Source organism: Triticum urartu, chromosome 6A, assembly GCF_056163025.1.
Source record: "Triticum urartu cultivar PI428250 chromosome 6A, HENAU_Tu73, whole genome shotgun sequence".
Classification (NCBI taxonomy): Eukaryota; Viridiplantae; Streptophyta; class Magnoliopsida; order Poales; family Poaceae; genus Triticum; species Triticum urartu.
Genome location: NC_141878.1, coordinates 46,527,507 through 46,542,277, shown reverse-complemented (window position 1 = coordinate 46,542,277; position 14,771 = coordinate 46,527,507). Strand labels below are relative to the sequence as shown.

The window sequence follows — 14,771 nt, the reverse complement described above, 5'->3', positions numbered from 1 at the left end:
TTTGTAAACCTTCTCACAACTTTGTCTTTTGATGTGAACTAGTATATGTTTGTTATGTTCTATGAATCATTGAGATGTATAAAATTGCTTAACTTATGCTTTTCAATTTTTTTATGAAGACGAGTTTAATGTGAGTGTTCCACATGAGCGCTGGACTAGCGTGTGAACGTTTGGAATTTATTACATTGTGGCCTCAATTAACTGCATGAACCACTGTAACAAGATACATAGTTGCTTATATGTCAGACAGCAAATTGTTGATTGTTAGCTGGTCGATAGCCTAGTGTTGAAGCAAGCTGAGCCAATGTGCCATGTTTTGCACAACTGCTTACAAGTGGGGTAGCACCAACAGTGTTTACAAGTACTTATGTATACGTCGTCGCACGGTTCTTGGACGAGTGCTCTATTTCATTAAAACACACACTACTCGTATGATAAACCGTGACAACTTATGTCTTACCATGCCATATTCATGAAAAAACTAGTGAGGACGCATCTGTTTCGGCAACAATTACGATGGTTCTCACATGATTCACGGGCACACAAAAGTAGCAGCAGTTCCCATAGACGGATTCAAACAGAGTACTAGCCCCAAAGGGGTCGATAACAGGACAAGGTTCGGATAATTAGACACAATCCAAACTACTATTAAACACTAGCTGGGGCAACTATTTCATGCCTCGATCTAATTTGGGTTGGACACAAGACGGACCTTGCCATGAACATCATCGAGGACGTCCCGCAGCAGCTCAATCCTATGAACCTTCATGAAGACAACCTTGTGGCCTTGCCACTGATAAACTTGTCTGTGGAGGCATGCCACGTCATCTTCCTGCGTAAGCTTGACAAGAACAGTATGCCTCACAAACGAAGGAGTAGCTTTGAACTTCTTGTGCTTCAGTACACCCTGGACAACATGCCTGACAACAGTGAGGCTGGAATACAACTCTTCATTGGTATAACCGCAAATGGCTTCCAGGATCCAACAGCCTAAGAACTCTGTTTTCCCAGTGCGTATATTCAGGTCGTCCGCCTCATAGCGAGTGACATGTACAACCACACAATCATTGTCTGCATCAGGGCTCTAATTGAAACAGAAACAAATTCTGAATTACTTTTCAGTATAAGAAACACAAGTTATTTAAACCACTATGTATAGCATGGCACGAAGCTAATAAAATTTTGCATTATTAATCACCACATACTTCCTTTTCTAAAAAAATCACCACATACTTAGATGAAAAACCACAATCGAGATCGGCAAAGAAGGAAATCACCTTGGGCAGCTCAGCGTGGGGGGGGACACATCCTCGAAGGGGGGAAACAGCTCCTGCAGTGCCATGGGGGCTATAACCTCAAACGGGGCGTTGACCATCTCAGTAGTGGCCGTGAGTGTATCTGGAGTCGGCTCGGTGGTTGCCTCCATCTTCTTGGAGCTCTCTGTCTCGTGGGGATCAGCCTCCCGCGTCTGCTCCAATATCGGCAGATCTTTGCCTGGTTCTCCTTGGTCCATAATGAAACTAACGAATACTAGGAGACCACTGAAAGGAAAACACAATCGCAATGACAATGAAACAAAAAGAGAGTGAGGATCGGTTACTGCTTTGCAAAAGTTCTTTTTTTCTGAATGAAAATATACCAACATAACGAATCCTCTTACCTGCCCTTCGTTCGGAGAGAAGAACAGTGGCAGATGCGAGTGTTTCCTTTCTTGAAGACGATGAGGGAGAAGGGGATTCAGCGAAGAGTGAAATGATGGTTGCTTCGTCCGTCAAACTTAGACTGCGGGGAGGTGGGGTTTTGTGATACGACGGCTCGTTACTGCCGCGTTACGACTGGGGTGACTCTCCGCCTGCATACTGCCTTCTAATTTGGTGGATGGCATTTGGGCCCGCGCGCTGCATGGCCCGCATGTCGGTGAACAAAAATATAACGGCATTCAGTAGAGGGAGACATTTCAATGACCTAGGAGGAGCCAGAAGCGGTAGAGTGTCTCCACTGTACTAGTAGTAATTGTTTTTCTGGGTAGCTGTAGAGTGTCTCCACTGTACTAGTAGTAATTGTTTCTCTGGGCCCAAGACAAAACAGCCCATCCACACTAGTAAATAGTAAAATCAATTCAAAAGCCCATATATTTACTGAATTGACGGATGGGTATGTCGAAGAGCAAAAAAAGGAGTTTCAGGTGGGCAAAAGAGCTTCTGAACGTGCCGGGCTTCTATTTACAACATATTGTGGTCATAATCTAGTAAATTTTACGACCTAGGATGTTCATTCTATGGACCTGACCGATCCATTTGACTGTGACTACCGAAAACAGTGCTGGAGTTAGATGTTGTTGCCCCTTTCAATCTGGTTTTTTTTGTAAACCTAATGAACAATTAACCCTCGTGCTTTTGTACAATTTGTAAGCTGGAGTTAGATGTTCCTGCCCTTTTCAACTTGGCTGTGACTGTCATATTTTCTTTGAAACAAGGCAAATGGCTTGCCATTCGTTTAATTTAGAGTGAAATATTGTAACAAATTCCAACCAAGGGAAATAACATCACTCTCGTCGGCTGCTTGAGCTCACTGTGCATTACAGAAGCCAAGTGATTAGCCCCCACCAGCACCCACAAACTTATTTCAAACTAGCACATCAAATGGGCTGTAAATTTTCATAGGAAAGGCTGCATGACCATGACAGATTTGGATTCTGATATTTGGGACCCGCGAGGAAATAGCCTATCCAAGGTGGTGTCGACTTACTAGCCAGTCAACAAACGATTTTTCCTACCAGCCGTTGGATTGACATCCAACATCTGTCATGTATCTTCTATCTCTTGTCTTCTTCTTCCTCCAGCCGCCCAAACCAAACCACCCCGTCGGCTCTGCCTGCTCCCACCTCCCTGGCTGGCTGCGCCTCCGCCGCCCTACCGTACGTACCCTCCAACATTGGCCAGTTCCTCCCTCTATTCCCCCACACGTCCTGTTATTCTCCAGCGATGTCAGCCCCAACACGCACCCGCGCCCGAACCAGTCAACCCTCGTACTCCCCTCCGCCTGCGACTAGACCGGTGCATCTTCAACGGCTCCTGTTCGCTCCGTCCGAGGCCTCGCCGTCGTCCTCCGCCTTGCGGCCTTGGTTCGCTCGCCGTGCGCAGTGCGCCGCCCTCTTGCGTTGTCAATGTCGTCAACAACCGAGAGGAACAAGGAGATGACTGTACCTGGAGAGGATGACAGTAGGGACCCACCAGCGTCATGGCAGTATGCAAGCAAGTGCCTCTATAGTACAAGCCCAAAAATATGGTTCCTCCTAATGGTTGGACATCTGGGGCTCACGTCATTGTCAACGTAGTCAATAAATGAGAGAATTACACTACGAGCGACTGACACCAGGGACCCAGCAAGTCGCGCATTTTTTTTGAGGAACAAGCAGTTGTTATTTATACTAGTTTTAGCGACGGATCAGGGTAACAACGGGGCTGTGCGGGGGTTGTGGCCCGTCTAGCCAGGGTTTTATTTATGTTTACCACATCATGAGCCCAGTTGTGTTTTTTTCTTGCTGAAAATGGCTAGCCCAGTTCTATTTTTTTTAAGAAATACCCAAACAAGGCCTACTTGCTTTATCGACCCTGCTGGGCTGCAAATCTTTCAAGACGAGGAGAGTTTCATTTGGTTTGCCCAGAAATGGGTTGTACATTTTTAAAACACATCAAACCGGGAATTAGTTTCAATTTTTTTCATTACAAGATCTTAAATTCCATTGATTTTTATGCATGGACAATTATTTGGATTTTATATTTATATAAATTATTTTTCAAAATAGTTTGAATGTGAGTCGATATTTCTGGATTAAAAATAGTTGACCGCACAAAAATATGCAAAAAATCGTATACTTTTTAACCGTGGCCACAATATGGGGTGTAATGCTAACAAAAAGAAGATGGGCTCCAAAAAAATTCTTAAGAATTAGCAAATGGGCTGTACATTATTAGAAATAATGGCAGATGGGTTGTATGCTGTTTTCCACAGATTTGAGCCTGACTTGTGCGCCTACTACAGGTTGACGCGTATGCTTTCATAAAAAAAGGTTGACGCACACGCAACGCCCTGTCAACTTAGTCAACACACGAGAGTAGTGACTATTGGATGTCCATCCAACGGCCGTCGTGCTTCTTCAATCTCTGCTCTTCATGCTCCAGCCGCTCAACCAAGCGCCGGCGGGACTGCCTGCCCCCTCCTCCCGCGACCAGCTATGCTGCCGCGCAGGCCTCACGGCCCCACCGTACTCCCATCGCTGACCTAGCCATCCCTCTACTCACCCACACATGCAGTTATTTTCCGGCGACGGCAGACGAACCAGTAAACCCTCGTACTCCTCCGCGTGGGAAACAACTGCCGAGTATTCCCTGGCTTCGTGTCGTTCCCTTCCTAGGCCTCGCCGTCGTCCACCGCCCTGGTGCTCTCGGCGCGGCCTGGTCAACGTGGTCAATGAACGACATCCATCGAAAGTGGACTGTACGTGGAGAGGCTGACAGCTGGGTCCACGGCCGCACGCAAGGAAATGCCTCCTTATTACACGCAAAATAATGATTCCTCCACCTGACAGCTAGGACCCACAGGAAGGGCCTCTGTATTTCACGAAAATAATGTTCCCCCCGCTGACAGGTCGGACCCACCAACTATATCTTCGCACGCAAGGAAGTGCCTCCTTATTACGCCCAAAAAAATGAATACCCCCTGCTAGCTGGGACCCACCATATTGTTGGGCTGACTTGTGGGCCTACTAAGATGACGGGGACGGAGGGCTTTGTCAACTTAGTCAATACTCCAGTGACCGTATGATGTCCATCCAACGGCCATAGTGCTTCTTCAACCTCTGGTCTTCTTGCTCCAGCCGCCCAAAGCAGCGCCGGTCGTGCCGCCTGCTCCTGCCTCCCGTGGCCGGCTGTGCTACCGCAGAGGCCTCACCGCCCCCATACTACTCCCACCACTGGCCGGGCCATCCCTCCACTCACCCACACCCCCTGTTATTCTGCGGCGACGGCAGCCTCACACCGCAGCCGAACCAGTGAACGCTCGTACTCCTCTCCGCGTAGGCATCCACTGCCGCGTCTTGCCCGGCTCCGCGTCGTCCCCTTCCTAGGCCTCGTCGTCGTCCACCGCCGTGGTGCTCTCGGCGCGGCGTGGTAATGTGGTCAACGACCGACTTCCATCGGAAGAGTACTGTACGTGGAGAGGCTGACAGCTGGGTCCACGGCAGCCGCAAGGAAGTGCCTCCTTATTACGCGGAAATTAATTATTCCTCCACCTGACAGCAGGGACCCACCGGACGGGCCACCAGTATTTTGCGAAAAAAATCGTTTCCCCCTGACTGCTGGGACCCACCGGACGGGCCACCGTATTTTGCGAAAAAACGTTCCCCCCGCTGTCAGTTCGGACCCACCGGAAGTGCCTCCTTATTACACAAAAAAAATGAATACTCCTCCGGCTAGCTGGGACCCACCTTGGTGGGAGGCTGACTTGTGGGCCTACTAAGTTGATGGGGACGAAGGGCTTTGTCAACTTAGTCAATATGAACGATTCTAGCTCCAGTGACCGTACGATGTCCATCCAACGGCCGTAGTGCTTCTTCAACCTCTGGTCTTCTTGCTCCAGCCGCCCAAAGCAGCGCCGGTCGTGCCGCATGCTCCTGCCTCCCGTGGCCGGCTGTGCTGCCGCAGAGGACTCACCGCCCCTACTATTCCCACCGCTGGCCAGGCCCTGCGGCGACGGCAGCCTCACACCGCAGCCGAACCAGTGAACCCTTGTACTCCTCTCCGCGCGGGCTTCCACTGCCGCGTCTTCCCCGGCTCTGCGTCGTCCCCTTCCTAGGCCTCGCCGTCGTCCACCGCGTGGTGCTCTCCGCGCGGCGTGGTCAACGTGGTCAAGGAATGACTTCCATCGGAAGAGTACTGTACGTGGAGAGGCTGACAGCTGGGTCCATGGCCACAGCCTAGTTTTTTTGTGATTTGCCAAGTAAGTCGCTTTGTCAGGCGTGTTGGGCTGCAAATCTTTCAAGACGAGGAGAGCTTTCATTCGGCTGGCCAAGAAAATGGCCCATTAGTAATGAGAAATGGGCTGTACATTTTTAAAACACATCAAACCGGCAATTGGTTTCAAATATCTTTTTTTCATTTCAAGATTTTAAATTACATTAATTTTTATGCATGGAGAATTTGTTGGATTTTATATTGATATACATTTATTTTTAAAATCAGTTTGAATGTGAGTCGAAATTTCGGGATTAAAAACAGTTCGGACCGCACCGAAATATTCAAAAATTCGTATAATTTTTTAACCGTGGCCACAATATAGGCTGTAATGCTAACAAAAAGAATATGGGCTTCAAAAAAACCTTAAGAATTAGCAAATGGGCTGTAAATTATTAGAAATAATGGCAGATGGGTTGTATGCTATTTTCCACAGATTTGAGGCTTTCCTAAAAAAAGGTTAACGCACAAGCACTGACTGTTGGATGTCCATCCAATGGCCGTCGTGCTTCTTCATTCTCTGCTCTTCCTGCTCCAGCCGCTCAAACAAGTGCCGGCGGGACTGCCTGCTCCCTCCTCCCCGCGGCCGGCTGTGCTGCCGCGCAGGCCTCACCGCCCCATCGTACTCCCATCGCTGGCCTAGCCATCCCTCTACTCACCCACACCTGCTGTTATTCTCCGGCGACGGCAGACGAACCAGTAAACCCTCGTACAGTCGTACTCCCCTCCGCGTGGGAAACAACTGCCGAGTCTTCCCTGCCTCCATATCGTCCCCTTCCTAGGCCTCGCCATCATTCACCGCCGTGGTGCTCTCGGCGCGGCGTGGTCAATGTGGTCAACGACCGACTTCCATCGGAAGAGTACTGTGCGTGGAGACGCTGACAGCTGGGTCCACGGCCGCAGCAAGGAAGTGCCTCCTTATTACGCGCAAAATAATTATTCCTCCACCTGACAGCGGGGACCCACCGGACGGGCCACCGTATTTCGCGAGAAAAATGTTCCCCCCTGACTGCTGGGACCCACCAGCTACACCTTCGCACGCAAGGAAGTGCATCTGGGCAAAAAAAACGATTCGCCCCCCTTGTCGTGGTTCTAACTCTGACAGTGAGGTAGGGGGGTATGTATGGAGAGGCTAGATCTCAGCTATGGAGAAGTTGTAAATACACCAGGATGTACAAGTTCAGGCCCTTCGCGGAGGAAGTAACAGCCCTACGTCTCGGTGCCCGGAGGCAGTCGACTGGATTATGTGTGTACGAATTATAGGGGTGCCAACCCCTGCTAATGAGGAGGGTGGTGGCTTATATAGAGTTCGCCAGACCCCTCCGGTCCTCAGTAATGCAGGGTTAAAATACATTAAGACTGGGCGTTACTAGTAACGCCCCTATTAAAGTGCTATGATGACCATAAAGACTACTTAATGGCCGACCGTTTGCTTGCGGAGTGACTCTAGATCTCCTGTCAGTCGAGTGGTTGGCTTCGTAGTCGAGTGGTAGCTCCCTGGTCGAGTGTCTTGAATCCGTTGAGTGGGATACCTTCAAGTCGATTGAAAGGTGACTTCTTCCAGGGATGTCCTTGGGTAGGGCTCTTAGGACAGGTCCATGCCCCTACCCTAGGTACATAGCTTCATCATTAGCCCCCGAATGGATCGAGGTTCGAGTGGGGAAGGAGTTGGGGGTCCTTCCGACTGGTTCTTAGCGTTATACGAATGTCTTGTACTGGATCAATCGTCACGGATGACGTTGTCAACTTCTTTCGGTCACCTTGATCCATTCTTGGTCTCTCGTCGAGTGAATTTCCTTACTTGTGGAATACCGAGTGCCGGCACGAGCGGGCTCTTCAGTTTGATGAGTTGTTCTGCAGCTCGCGGATTTTGCGGGATTCAAATTTCGGGAAGCGAGCGGGACGGGGGCGGCCGAAGTAGTCGGACGGGATAGGATGGAAGCTCCTCGATCTCCGCGCCACCTTTTTCGCCACGTACCGCGCGCGCGCCTGTTGCGAGATTTGACGGGATCGCCTGGGCCTACCGGTCAGCCACTCGGAAGTGGCTCCTTATAAGTTGCCGGCTCGGGGCTCCCCAACAGTGTGCTCTCGCCTTTCCTTCTCCCCCCGCAAGGTCCTCTGCCACCTCCGCTCTCACCCTAGCGCCGTAGGTCCGTTCGAGCCTCGCCGGCAACGATGGTGAAGGACAAGACGTCGGCTTTGGAGCGCGCGAAGAAGGCGGCGGTGCAGGGGAAGGGGAATAAGTCCGCTCGGGGCAGATCTTCCTCGAGGACTGCCCTGCCCAGGGATTGGATCCAGGGCGACTGGATGCCCTCGGTGATTCGGCAGGAAGATCTTGATGACATGGTCGAGGGGGGAGTCATTCCCCACGAAGCTGCGCGTCTCCCGGGGGGAGAAGTCGAACCCCAACCTCGTGACGGTGAGTGCGTCCTCCTCGCCACCCATATCGATCGCGGATTTTCTCTACCTCCTCATCCTTTTTTCTGGAGCTTTTTGAACTTCTTCGGAGCGCAGCTCCACCATTTCACTCCCAATTCCATCGTGTATCTTGCGGCTTTCGTTTCCTTGTGTGTAAGTTTCTTGGGTTGCCGCCCTCATTGGGGACTCTTTAAACACATCTTCACTTGCCGTTCCCAATCGGTAAAGAAAGCCAAGTCGAGTGACGAACGGACGCAAGTGATCCAGCTATGCGGGGGCCTGGCGATCCAGATGAGGGGTAAAAGTTCTTTTCCGTCTATCACTTTTCCCGAGTCGGTCCGTGGTTGGCAGTCGACCTGGTTTTATTGCCAAGACCAGGTGACCCCAGGACAGTCGACTGGTCTTCCCCCTTTCTCTATGGACCAAGCTCAAAAGCCTCCCTCTCTGAAAGTGCTACCGGAGGAAAAGGCGCAAGTCAAGGTGCTGATTGGTCCAGTGGTTCAGCTTGTCCGAGACGGCGTGACTGGCATGGACTTGCTGGAGGTCTTCCTTCGGAGGCGCATCCAACCGCTTCAGGCTCGTGACCACCCTATGTGGCTGTACACGGGCCTCGACGACACCACTCGGGTTCACCCAGAGGAGGTCACCGATGAGATGCTGGAAGGGTGGCTGTCGAGTATCACAGGGAACAAAGACAACCCCCGAGGAGCCAGGAGGGCTGTCCCGCTTGACAGTACATACGAGGTGGACCAGGTCTGACCTTGTGTCCCCGACCGAGATCTTGCTTTCTTCATTTGCTCTCTTTGAATCGGTCGACTGACTTTCGACTTGTCTGCTATTCTCCAGGCAACTACAGAGATGTACTCGACACCCAACGGAGCACAGGGGCAGGCCGAGGAAGGGGAGGCGAGCGGAGGCGAAAGCGGGGACGAACAGGGGGAGTGGGAGTCTGACGGCGAAGGAGAGGGAGACGACGGCGTCGACTCCAGCGAAGAGGAGGAGGAGGAGGAAGCTGGACCTCCCCGCTCGGAAAGGCGATCCAAGCTTACACACGACCCTGCGCGGGAATGTGGTAAGGCGACTGCTCCCGTTGGGCAGTCGTCGAAGCGCCCTCGGACCTCTTCTCCAGCGCCGACTGAAAAAGCTCCCAAGCACCCCCGCGCGGCGCCATCCAAGCCACCCAAGGCTCTGCCCAAGATGAGGATGACCGTCCCCACCATTTCTGGGTAATGATAGAACTTGTTCTCCTTTGTCGACCGTGGACGGATCCTTGGTCGATCCACTGCGCCGACTGACGGTCTTTCAAAATTTGCAGTGCTGCTACTTCTGAGATCTCCGCCAAGGACGACGATCAAGAGATGGAAGATGCTGTTACTTCCAACCCTGGTATGATTACTGATGTTCTGCCTTGAATCGGCTGACGATTTCTTATAACTCTGGTCGATTGAATTTTTCTCGTAGCTCCTCCTCATGTTATTAGCCTTAGTGACGACGAAGACGAAGCGCCGCTGAGAGTGAGGCGGAACAGGAAAGCGTCGGCTGGCGAGACTCCACAATCCACTCCGGCGCCTGAGGCCGTAGCTCGAGACGGTGGCAATACCACCCGAGCTTCTGTGACTTTTGCCAATCCTCTGGCGAGTGCGCGGCCCTCGACGTCGACCGTAAATCCGCCTTCACTCTTCGCCACACACCACGTCCCTGAGGACCAAGTGGGTGCAGCTAAGGAAGCTATACGCCAGGCAGGCATCATGATGGAGCAGGTCAAGGTGGTTCGAGAAGCCAGCCAAGCGGCTTATGACGCGAGTTCAGCTCTTCAGAGTAACGTCCAGGTCAGTCGATTCACTGCTTGTTCTGTTAGGGTATGCTGTCTGAAGAATCTCTTTTCTGAAGATCTTTTAAATCTGTACACCCACTGGGTGTTTCTGTTAAGTTTTTTGGTCGAGTGGGGGCACGCTGAGTGCACCCACTGGGTGTAGTCCCCGAGACTACGGTGGACTGCTGGCAGTCGACTGTAGTCTTTATATTGCGTTGTTGCGGTTTTACTCCTTCACTCGGTCTGGCTAGGCCATGTCAAATGAAACTGTATCCGGTCGACTGCGGGCAGTCGATTTTTTTTTCAAAACCAGTGGGGGCACGCTGAGTGCACCCACTGGGTGTAGTCCCCGAGACTACTGTTGAATGTTTTTGATTCAGCTGTAGTCTTAGAAACGTCATCATTGTCTCTTGGTTACTCGGAAGCAACTTATCTTGGACCTCTGTCGACTGACTTTTGCAGAAATCCTGTGAACTTGTGGCTCTCGACACTGAGTTGGAGAACAAACAGATCCAGCTCGACCTTGACTTGAAGCTCGCTCAATAGAACTTGCAGAAGGCGCGAGACGAAGCAAAAGGTATGGCTGGCGAGGTTTCTCATTCTTGACGAGTGACTTCCCTTTCTTGCCCATTCTTGATGTTGAGTTCACTCGACGTTCTGTAGATGAACTGGAGGAAGTTCTGAAGAAGAAGGATCAAGATCTTGCCGAAGCACAAAAGGAGGCCTCGAGCAAAACGAAGCTTACAGAAGAGAAACTGGCTTCGGTCGGAACTCTTGAACAGGAGAACTCCGGACTAAAAACTGCTCTTGAAACAGCTAATCGAGAGGTTAGTCGACTGAAGAAAGAAAAGATGGTTCTGCACGACAAGGCGGGTGAGCTGGCGGGGAAGGTAAACGATCTGGAGGCTTATCTCGGTGGACTCGCCAAGAAGCTGTTTGCCATGCTCGAAGGTAATTATTCCGACCCGGCTGTCTTGCAGTTACCAAGCCCGCGCAAGGCCACTGTTTTATTCTTGAATCGTGTTTGCAGAATTATGCCAGAGCTTCAAAGAGGAAACCAGTCGAGTGGAGCCAGGCTGGATCCCGCCAATTCTCTCGTGAAGGACAAGGCTGCTATGAACGTGCTCCGACTGGAGTCTCGTGTTGCCAGCGTTGTTGACTATCTTGCTCGGCTGAAGGTTGCGATGTCGCGGATCGACACATCACTATGGCCTGGAACGACGCTTCAGAACGACCTCGAGTCCCTGATGGTTCGACTGGATGAAGTCCCAGGTCGAGTGGCGGAATGGAAGAAATCTTCTGCCAGATGTGGTGCTGATGTCGCTCTGTCTCTGGTCCGCGTCCATTGCAAGGAGGCGCGAGAAGAAAAGCTGGCCGCCATCCAAGTTGCCAATACCAGGAAGCACAGCTTTCAAGACTTCATGGAGACTTTCATTGCTGCTGCTACTCATATTGCAGACGGGATCGACTTGGACGAGTTCGTCGCCCCTTCCAGTCCTCCGCTTAAGGAATGAAAAACTTTTATGCTTCACTTTAAATTTGCCTCGGAATGCCGAGTGGATTCTGTAACCGTTAAACTCTGTCGAGCCGAGGGCTCGAGTACTTTGATCTTAGGTCCTGGACCTTTGGGTTTTATCCGAACTTGATTTATCGTTGAATATCTTCGGGAATTATCTGCCGAGTGGAACTTAGCCTTCACTCGAAATAACTTCGTATTTGTGGTGCAGCTCCGAAGGAAAAGGTAACAGTCGATTCGCATCTTGCCGTCCTTGTGGATTGGGACGTGTTCCGAACTTAGTCGAGCACTGGGCTGCAGCTAAGCCCCCGAGTGGGAGGTTTGCTTTCCACTCGGTGGGATTTTTGAACACTTAGGCGAGCACTGGGCTGCAGCTAAGCCTCCGAATGGGAGGTTTGCTCTCCACTCGGTAGGATTTTTGAACACTTAGGCGAGCACTGGGCTGCAGCTAAGCCTCCGAATGGGAGGTTTGGTCTCCACTCGGTAGGATTTTTGAACACTTAGGCAAGCACTGAGCTGCAGCTAAGCCCCCGAGTGGGAGGTTTGCTCTCCACTCGGTAGGATTTTCAAACACTTAGGCGAGCACTGGGCTGCAGCTAAGCCTCCGAGTGGGAGGTTTGCTCTCCACTCGGTAGGATTTTCAAACACTTAGGCGAGCACTGGGCTGCAGCTAAGCCTCCGAGTGGGAGTCTGGCTCACCACTCGGTAGGGTTTTCAAATACTTAGGCGAGTACTTGGACTCCAGCTAAGCCCCCGAATGGGAGGTTTGCTCTCCACTCGGTAGGATTTTTATATACATAGGCGAGCACTGGGCTGCAGCTAAGCCTCCGAGTGGGAGGTTTGCTCTCCACTCGGTAGGATTTTCAAACACTTAGGCGAGCACTGGGCTGCAGCTAATGTTGGGTTTCGTAGTAATTTCAAAAAATTTCCTACGCACACGCAAGATCATGTGATGCATAGCAACGAGGGGAAGAGTGTTGTCTACGTACCCAACGCAGACCGACTGCGGAAGCGATGACACGACGTAGAGGAAGTAGTCGTACGTCTTCACGATCCAACCGATCAAGCACCGAAACTACGGCACCTCCGAGTTCGAGCACACGTTCAGCTCGATTACGATCCCCGGACTCCGATCCAGCAAAGTGTCGGGGAAGAGTTCCGTCAGCACGACGGCGTGGTGACGATCTTGATGTACTACAGCAGCAGGGCTTCGCCTAAACTCCGCTACAGTATTATCGAGGTATATGGTGGCAGGGGGCACCGCACACGGCTAAGGAATAGATCACGTGGATCAACTTGTGTGTCTTTGGGGTGTCTCTACCTCAGTATATAAAGGAGCTAAGGGGGGAGGGGGCGCCGGCCAAGAGAGAGAGGCGCAGGAGGAGTCCTACTCCTTCCGGGAGTAGGACTCCCCTCCAATCCTATTCCAACTAGGATTCCCTAAGTGGGAAAGAGGGGGAAGGGTGGCCGGCCACCTCTCCTAGTCCTAATAGGACTAGGGGAAGGGGGGAGGCGCGCAGCCCTTGTGGGCAGCCCTTTCACCTTTCCACTAAGGCCCATGAAGGCCCATATGGCTCCCGGGGGGTTCCGGTAACCTCCCGGTAACCCGGTAAAATCCCGATTTCACCCGGAACACTTCCGATATCCAAATATAGGCTTCCAATATATCAATATTTACGTCTCGACCATTTCGAGACTCCTCGTCATGTCCGTGATCACATCCGGGACTCCGAACAACCTTCGGTACATCAAAATGCATAAAATCATAATATAACTGTCATCATAACCTTAAGCGTGCGGACCCTTCGGGTTCGAGAACAATGTAGACATGACCGAGACATGTCTCCGGTCAATAACCAATAGCGGGACCTGGATGCCCATATTGGCTCCTACATATTCTACGAAAATCTTTATCGGTCAGACCGCATAACAACATACGTTGTTCCCTTTGTCATCGGTATGTTACTTGCCCGAGATTCGATCGTCGGTATCCAATACCTAGTTCAATCTCGTTACCGGCAAGTCTCTTTTACTCGTTCCGTAATACATCATCTCACAACTACTATATTAGTTGTAATGCTTGCAAGGCTTATGTGATGTGTATTACCGAGAGGGCCCAGAGATACCTCTCCGACAATCGGAGTGACAAATCCTAATCTCGAAATACGCCAACCCAACATCTACCTTTGGAGACACCTGTAATGCTCCTTTATAATCACCCAGTTACGTTGTGACGTTTGGTAGCACCCAAAGTGTTCCTCCGGTAAACGGGAGTTGCATAATCTCATAGTCATAGGAACATGTATAAATCATGAAGAAAGCAATAGCAACATACTAAACGATCGGGTGCTAAGCTAATGGAATGGGTCATGTCAATCAGATCATTCAATTAATGATGTGACCTTGTTAATCAAATAACAACTCATTGTTCATGGTTAGGAAACATAACCATCTTTGATTAACGAGCTAGTCAAGTAGAGGCATACTAGTGACACTTTGTTTGTCTATGTATTCACACATGTATTATGTTTCCGGTTAATACAATTCTAGCATGAATAATAAACATTTATCATGATTATAAGGAAATAAATAATAACTTTATTATTGCCTCTAGGGCATATTTCCTTCAGTCTCCCACTTGCACTAGAGTCAATAATCTAGATTACACTGTAATGATTCTAACACCCATGGAGCTTTGGTGCTGATCATGTTTTGCTCATGGAAGAGGCTTAGTCAACGGGTCTGCAACATTCAGATCCGTATGTATCTTGCAAATCTCTATGTCTCCCACCTGGACTAAATCCCGGATGGAGTTGAAGCGTCTCTTGATGTGTTTGGTCCTTTTGTGAAATCTGGATTCCTTTGCCAAGGCAATTGCACCAGTATTGTCACAAAAGATTTTCATTGGACCCGATGCATTAGGTATGACACCTAGATCGGATATGAACTCCTTCATCCAGACTCCTTCGTTTGCTGCTTCCGAAGCAGCTATGTACTCCGCTTCACATGT

General features: G+C 50.5%; 1 protein-coding gene across 1 annotated transcript; it reads left to right on the top strand.

Moving 5' to 3' along the window:
* Nucleotides 1–8,849: 8,849 nt before the first annotated feature.
* Nucleotides 8,850–10,791, top strand: LOC147963782 (uncharacterized). Its single transcript, XM_087529701.1, has 5 exons — nucleotides 8,850–9,185; nucleotides 9,279–9,658; nucleotides 9,748–9,818; nucleotides 9,894–10,261; nucleotides 10,708–10,791. Exons 1-5 carry the CDS (start codon nucleotides 8,850–8,852, stop codon nucleotides 10,789–10,791), a joined length of 1,239 nt encoding a protein of 412 aa, XP_087385827.1.
* The last annotated feature ends 3,980 nt before the right edge of the window (nucleotides 10,792–14,771 follow it).

What these genes read in the sequence shown, in the direction of transcription:
- LOC147963782 (XM_087529701.1), top strand. Translation starts at nt 8,850, where the DNA reads ATGGACCAAGCTCAAAAGCCTCCCTCTCTGAAAGTGCTACCGGAGGAA. An exon ending in GTACATACGAGGTGGACCAG is followed by an intron (nt 9,186 to 9,278) that starts GTCTGACCTTGT and finishes GCTATTCTCCAG; the next exon opens with GCAACTACAGAGATGTACTC. An exon ending in TGCTGTTACTTCCAACCCTG is followed by an intron (nt 9,819 to 9,893) that starts GTATGATTACTG and finishes TTTTTCTCGTAG; the next exon opens with CTCCTCCTCATGTTATTAGC.